General features: G+C 40.2%; 1 protein-coding gene across 4 annotated transcripts in view; it reads left to right on the forward strand.

Annotated features, from left to right (window-relative positions):
- GRM1 (glutamate metabotropic receptor 1) overlaps nt 1-7,456 on the forward strand; it is a 424,047-nt gene that overhangs the window by 334,122 nt on the left and 82,469 nt on the right. For all 4 annotated transcript variants that reach the window (XM_017503249.2, XM_017503247.2, XM_017503248.2 and 1 more), the window contains exon 5: nt 5,723-5,969. In XM_017503249.2, the coding sequence (XP_017358738.1) occupies nt 5,723-5,969 (247 nt within the window). The remainder of the gene's footprint in view (nt 1-5,722; nt 5,970-7,456) is intronic.

A 7,456-nucleotide genomic window follows, 5' to 3' on the forward strand; every position in this document is an offset into this window, starting at 1 on the left:
TCTGTGATGTGAGCAGAGAGAATGCTTTAGGGAAAGAGTAAAATCTAGTGTCAGAGGAAACAATTCCCAGGTCTTAGACTTAGACACAGGCAAGGCTAGACAGTTCTGAATCTTATCTCAAATTCTCCCTGGAAATGCATAAGGAAACTTTAGCAGCCCAGGCCTTCAAGCAAAATTGAGGGCACTTTATCCCTTTGAGGTCATTATTTTAAAAATGACCTGATTAATCTTCCTTCAATACATCTAAGACTCAGGCAATTTAAAGGAATATGAATTTCATTTTCTTTGCTCGATATGTTAACAATATAAAATAATTACAGCCCTTTCTATTTTGATCTGAATTGAGATTGTATCAAATTAGGTATTGAATATATAATGCTGTCAGGCAAAAAGAAGCAGTGGAGAGCTACAAATGTCAAAAAATCAGAAGAATATTTTTTCTAGGGCGAGTCATGTTTACCATTGTTTCCCTGAATGCTTCCTTGCCTTATGAGGAGATACGCTAATGCTTATGGTGTTTGTTCTTTTAATTTGAAGTTAATGCCAAGGATTTAGACTGGAAAAGTATCATTAGACCTACATGCATAGTGATGGGGTTGCATTAACAAAATCAAACAGGCATCAACAAAGGTACTTTATTGGGCTAAATATTCTTTCAATCTATTCTCTATATTTTTCAATTCTGGACATTCAAACTGGGACAATATTACTAACAGCTCAGAACAAACAAGCATTAAGCTAATAATTTGTGCTGACAAATGTCCTGTTGTTTGTAATGGGACCGCTCCACGAGTTGGCTAGGGCTGCCGCATGCATACACAGAGCCACCTGCCAGGGAATGCCTACATATAAGGTCTGCAACTGTCCCTGCTAACTCTGTCACCTTGAATTTAGGACTCCTGCAATTTTAGTGGGCCAGCCAATGTATTTATTTCCTTCCCAAATTTAGATCTGAATAAGCGGTAGATCTAGGAATAGACTTGTAGCTGGGATTACAGGTGCCTGCCGCCACGCCTGGCTAATTTTTTTTTTTTTTTTTTGTATTTTTAGTAGAGACAGGGATTCAGCATGTTGGCCTGTCTGGTCTTGAACTCCTGACCTCAAGTGATCCACCCACCTCGACCTCCCAAAGTGCTGGGATTACAGGCATGAGCCACCAAACCTGGCTGGAAATATATTGTTGATACGATACAGCAGAACTGTATCTAATCCCAGCTGCTCCTGTGCCTCGTCCAGAGTTCTTTCTGCTCTGCCACTCTGCTGAAAAACCATCCTAAATGACAGCAGATGGAGTTACTGACCCTTCTCCCAGCCACCATGAATTTCCTGTTTTCAGAGGCTACCCTGTCTGTTCCTGTCCCCATGGACAGCCTGCATGCTGCTGAGTCAGGTAGCAGTTTATAGGCCTTGTTGAGCTTTCACAATAAGAACAAGATTACTATTTAGAACCAAGGCAGCTATTTTCATAACCCACAGTGAAGTAGTTAGGCAGGTATTCTTTTGAAAGTAAATAAACACAGTCAATTGCAATTATTTGGTTCCATTTAGCATATTAAAAAGGTAATGGTTTAATGATATCCTAGTGGTCCCAAATAGTTAACGGACCACAGAAAATGATTCATAAAATCTCCCTCTTGCTAATAACTCTGAGACAAGTGTTATGAAAAGGCACTAAACCCCAGGAAACCGAAGTGTTTTCACCTTCCCACCAAGTGACAATGTTATTAGTTTATAATTCTCTATTCACGAAAATATAGGATCTTTAGAGGACAGAGAAGGCTATCATAGATTTTGTTTGTCCGATAAGAGATCCTTAAAACGTTATCTGGGACAGTTGCTGTGGTAAAGGAAATGGCCCTGTTAAAGCCACATGACCTTCCAACTTTATGTCACATGTCCCTCCATGCTAGTTCATTAGACTGGGGCCAGGAAGCCTGAGACTGAGGCAGTAGCTGAAGAGAGTTCTTCCTGACAGTAGGACTCCCCGGGGTGTACAGAGCCAGGGGACTGGCAGGGTAAGAGAACACAGGAACCCACTTCAGATGGACATAAACACACAAACCCTGTGTTTATTTTGGAAAGGGGTGTGAGCTATTACATTACAAATATTCCCCGGAGGCATGTGTCTAGCCTCCCGGCTCTCAATATGACACTGACAGAATGGGCTTCTTTGTCATCATTTGCTATTGATAGATGGGGTGCCAGTACTTGTAGTCAGAGAGACAGCTGTGAACATCTGGAATGATCCCAGGGAGAAGTCCTAACCCAGGCTTGACAATGATGTCAGGGCACTGAAGGATGCCCTGCCCTCTGTTACCAGAAAAGTGTCTCCCCTAGATTTCTATACCTGCCCTTGCATTGCCACTAAGTGTGACAGGAAGAACAAGGACTGAGGAGGCATTTGAATCTGGTTATATCACGTAGTTTCCTCACCTGTCAAACAGTGAGACCAATATTTAGTTGGCAGATTATGGTGAGCATTATAGTTCATTTATTAAGCATTGTATATAACAAACACTCAAGAAGTGGTAGCTAGTATTATTACTACTGTAGATATGAAGCTATTGCCTTTCCCTTAAATGCTCTTTCCCAGATATTTGCCTGATTAACTCCCTATTCTTTTTCAATCATTCACTCAACTCTCCTCTTTTAGTGAGGTCGACTCTAACCGGTCTACATAATACTGTCTCAGCATTCCCAATTTTTCTTTCCTGTTTTCTTTTATTTTTTCTATCACACTTATTTAATTGTAATCATTACAGAAATTTTCTTAGTTATATTAATTAAAAAATTTTTTTCTATAGCCTTTTATAAGAATTTGAGTCCTGTGACATCAGGGATTCTTGTACGTTTTGTCTACATAATACCCCATTGCCAAAAACAGTGCCGGGTATATCATAGGTATGAATAAACATTTATCAAATAATTTTTTTAAAGATTAGGTAAGTGTGGCCAGGCACTGTGGCTCATGCCTGTAATCCCAGCACTTTGGGAGGCCAAGGCGGGAGGATCACAAGGTCAAGAGAGACCATCCTGGTCAACATGGTGAAACCCCATCTCTACTAAAAATACCAAAATTAGCTGGGCATGGTGCCTGTAGTCCCAGCTACTCAGGAGGCTGAGGTGGGAGAATCACTTGAACCTGGGAGGTGGAGGTTGCAGTGAGCTGAGATTGGGCCACTGCACTCCAGCCTGATGACAGAGTGAGACTCCATCTCAAAAAAAAAAAATTAGACAAGTGTGAAATTAGTTAAAAAATAATAATAACATTCTATTGACTGTTTATTGTTTGTATATACATATGTATACATCTATGTCCATATGTTTACTTGCATCTATACATACATATTCGTATATTAATTTTACCCATGATAACATCAGAAGATAGACACAGAAGGCATTTGGGTTAAAAGACATGACACAATTTGCCTAGTTTGCCTTGTTTACACCTGTGTTCTTCAAAATAATCATTACCAACACTAACTCTCTCTCTAAAAAGTGACCCAAGACATGTTACATGATCACTCTAAATGAGGGTCAAAAAAAAATCCCTGATCTCACAGGTGTCCAAGAACAGTTCCTGTCTCAGTGCTGATGAGTGTTTAGTATCCACTAGACAACCACTGGCACTGGCTTATTGTACCAGGAACACCAATGTAATTTTTTATCTATGTAAAATAAATCTTAAATAGTAGTTATAAAACCAAGAAAAGCAAACTCAGTGGCCATAAGGCTTGTCCCTAACAGATAATTTTTCATTTGGTAAAGAACATTGGGTGTTTATTGTGATATTTTTCTACAGTTTGATCCTGGTGTTGGCTGGAATGACTGAGACTTTGGGTGATGGTTTTAGTATTTAGTATTGACCTTAATGGGCTGCTGCCTTGAAGGTTATTTTGCCACTCAATTTTTGTCTTTTTTTTTTTTCTTTAGCTCTGATTCTAAAGCTACTAAGAGAGAGTAGCTTTAATATTTAGCATTTGGGGTTCTGGGCAAGCCTATCAGGGCTTGTTTAAGAGTTATCAGACAAAAAAAAAAAGAGTTACCAGACAGACAGCACAAATTTACCTCTTTTATGATCCCAGTAGGTTTGGAGAGGGAGAGAAAGAAATCCAACAGTAAGGGTCCTGGGTGACAGAAGACAGAAGATACTCTGTTTAAATGACTGTGCAGTTTTGGAAGGATGATCTTTTCTTTCTGTCTTATATAACTTTCTATAGTTATTATGTGCGGTTTGATTTTTAAATGCCCTTCCTGTCTCTCTTCATTTCCTCTTGGAAAATTTCCTTTCAATCAGGAAAACATTGCTTTAGAAAATTACTCTTTTAACAATGTCCTATCACCCAAAGCTGAAAAATGGATTAAAATCTAATCTTCTTCTCCTTTAACCCAGCCTGCGTATTTTAGATCTCACTCTCAGGGTAGATATACATATATCTTTTTCAAACTTTTGACTACATCTAAATAGATAGGCCTTTAAATAGAACTCTTTAAAAATGTCCATTTTCATCCCAAGTTTGATATCAAAGTCAAAACTCTTTGCCATTTCTTCTGAAGACTCAAACGGTCTAACTTCCTAAATATTTCTCTGCTAGTCTTAGCCTGGGAGCCTTAGAGTCCAGTGACCTATTTAGGCTGGAACAAAGAAGGCAGCTGGCAGGGGGTGTGAGAAGCCCCATGTTGTTTTCAGCCCCACAGGCAGCTGAATTGCTGACTTTCCCAGCTTCTGATACTTCAAGCACATATCACGTCGATCCCCCACTATCAGTCAAATGAGGAAGGAAAAGCTCACTGAAGAGAGAAGCAAGTTTCAGGAACCAACTACAGTCTCTGAGTTATGCCAGTGATGTGTCCCAAATACATTTTTTGTTTTCCAAACCTGCTACCTTTATTTCAGCAAACCCAATTGGTTCCCAAATTTCTCATCCATATGTAAGTCCTGAAGTCTAGACTTCCAATATGGATCTTATATGTAACAGTGCCATTCTTGTGAACCTGCTTGGCAGTAGGGGAGTTTTTGATCACCTATGACATAGGTAGAAATGATTGCAGGTTTTCAAAATTCACAGGTAAAATCTAAAGGCCAAAATTAATGTGTAGTATGACTCTTCCATCAAGAAACATTTTACCTGAGTTTCTAATAACTAGCAAATCTGATTTAAATATTTCCACCTTGTCAATCATATATAAGAAGAGATTCATACTGGCTGTTTCTTCTAACTCTGGATTTTTCTGGCCCTAGAAATGGTACCAATAGTGGAATCACCAAAAGAAAATACCATGGTTTAGATAATGCACAAACTGAATTCCTGTGAACTGTGGATTGTCATAAAGGAATAAAAAATACTTTTCTAGTACCATGATATAGGAAGATTTTTAATATAAGTTCCTGTGAACAAAGAAGGCATAAGAATTATTTCCATTACTCCTTCAGGATTTCTTTACAATATTTGAAAGTCCTTTATTTTCACCTCTGTGGAGTTTGTTTTATATCTCATAAGACCATTATTGAATAGAGAGAATATGACTGAATAAACCATCTGCAGGTGGAATCCACTGGAGCTAGCCACAAGTGCAAAGCTTGCACAGGTGGGCTTGGTCTCTGCCAGTGTCACTGCCCATTCCCTTCCTCTAAGAGCCCCAGAAAGCATTTGAGAATTCAACCTGTGAGCCTAGTCTTTATTATTGTGACCTTGATAGTGATCTACTTTTATTGTTACAGGCAATGAAAGCTTAGAAGAAAACTATGTCCAGGACAGTAAGATGGGGTTTGTCATCAATGCCATCTATGCCATGGCACATGGACTGCAGAATATGCACCATGCCCTCTGCCCTGGCCACGTGGGCCTCTGCGATGCCATGAAGCCCATCGACGGCAGAAAGCTCCTGGACTTCCTCATCAAGTCCTCCTTCATCGGCGTGTCTGGAGAGGAGGTGTGGTTTGATGAGAAAGGAGATGCTCCTGGAAGGTAAAGTGGTCTTTTCAGTAATGAATCTGAATAAATGGAATAAATATGTGAGCCTTCCTGAGCCAGACAGATGGCAACTATGGCTTCATCTGGTTCCATGGGTTCTGGGTGTCATGAGGATAGATACAACTAGGTAGCAAAAAAATCCAGAGATAATGTCAGGTGAAATGACCAAAGACCACACCACTTTTTTTTTTTCTTTTTTTTTTTGAGACGGAGTTTCCCTCATGTTACCCAGGCTGGAGTGCAATGGCGCGTTCTCGGCTCACCGCAACCTCCGCCTCCTGGGTTCAGGCAATTCTCCTGCCTCAGCCTCCTGAGTAGCTGGGATTACAGGCACGCGCCACCATGCCCAGCTAATTTTTTGTAGTTTTAGTAGAGACGGGGTTTCACCATGTTGACCAGGATGGTCTTGATCTCTTGACCTCGTGATCCACCCGCCTCGGCCTCCCAAAGTGCTGGGATTACAGGCTTGAGCCACCGCGTCCGGCACCACTTTTTAAAACATTGAAATACTTTTTTGTCAACACCCAGTACCCAGTATTCTACCATGCCACTCCCTTACTCAGTTGTCACTTGACCCGTTTTCCAGAATGCTTGGAACCTCCCTGCAAGCCCAGGAAACTAAAGAAATTACACTTGGCCAGCAGAAACCTCTCAGACCTTGCCAGCATCAAGCCAGTATCTTTCTGATTCATTGACTGTATGACATTCTGGTTATGAAATATTTTGCATATTACACCTGGTTAAAGAGCTCAGTATGCAAAGAGAACTGCATATGTGTCCCTTCTCCTCAGGCTAACTTATGTTCTGCTTGGAGCAAGAAAGGAAAGAATTTTCTTTTTGGGATGGTGTCCCTATGGCTCAAGAATTAATCAAACAAAAAGCGGATGAAATAAACCGAGGTATATACATAAAATCCTCTCCAAGCCATTTGACATACAGTCTACTCTGCAATACTTGTTTTGATACCACCAGTTAGCTCAAGTGTAATTGGTACATAGAAAATGTTGTTAGTTTCAAGAATGGTTGTGTTCAATTACACACAATTTCCTAGGAAAGGCATAATGAGAATGGCAAGAGAAGAATTGAAACCTCTAGGAGGAAGGAAAAAGGCCCTTAGATTGGTTGCCACGCAGCAAGCCCAGGGTCTTACAGGCTCTGTCACGTTTCCGTATATGATGTCCCAGACTTAGAGCTTTTTAGGAAATCATATTCCGTGTTCAAGTGGAACATCAAATCATTTAACCTTCATTGCTGTAGGGGGATTATTGTCTTTCTTTTACGGATAATAAAACAGTATTGGAGAAACTAAGAAACTCACCCAATGTCACACAGATTGCAAACAGTAGAGGCAGCTGCTCTCACTCTGAGGCTTGTAATCTTTGTAATCTTTTGCCACATCACACTGCCTTTTAGCTAATCCTGAAACTAAAGCAACATGGCTGACGGCTGGCAACCTTCTTCTTTTTTTTTTTTTTTTTTTT

Source organism: Cebus imitator, unplaced genomic scaffold, assembly GCF_001604975.1.
Source record: "Cebus imitator isolate Cc_AM_T3 unplaced genomic scaffold, Cebus_imitator-1.0 Scaffold307, whole genome shotgun sequence".
Classification (NCBI taxonomy): Eukaryota; Metazoa; Chordata; class Mammalia; order Primates; family Cebidae; genus Cebus; species Cebus imitator.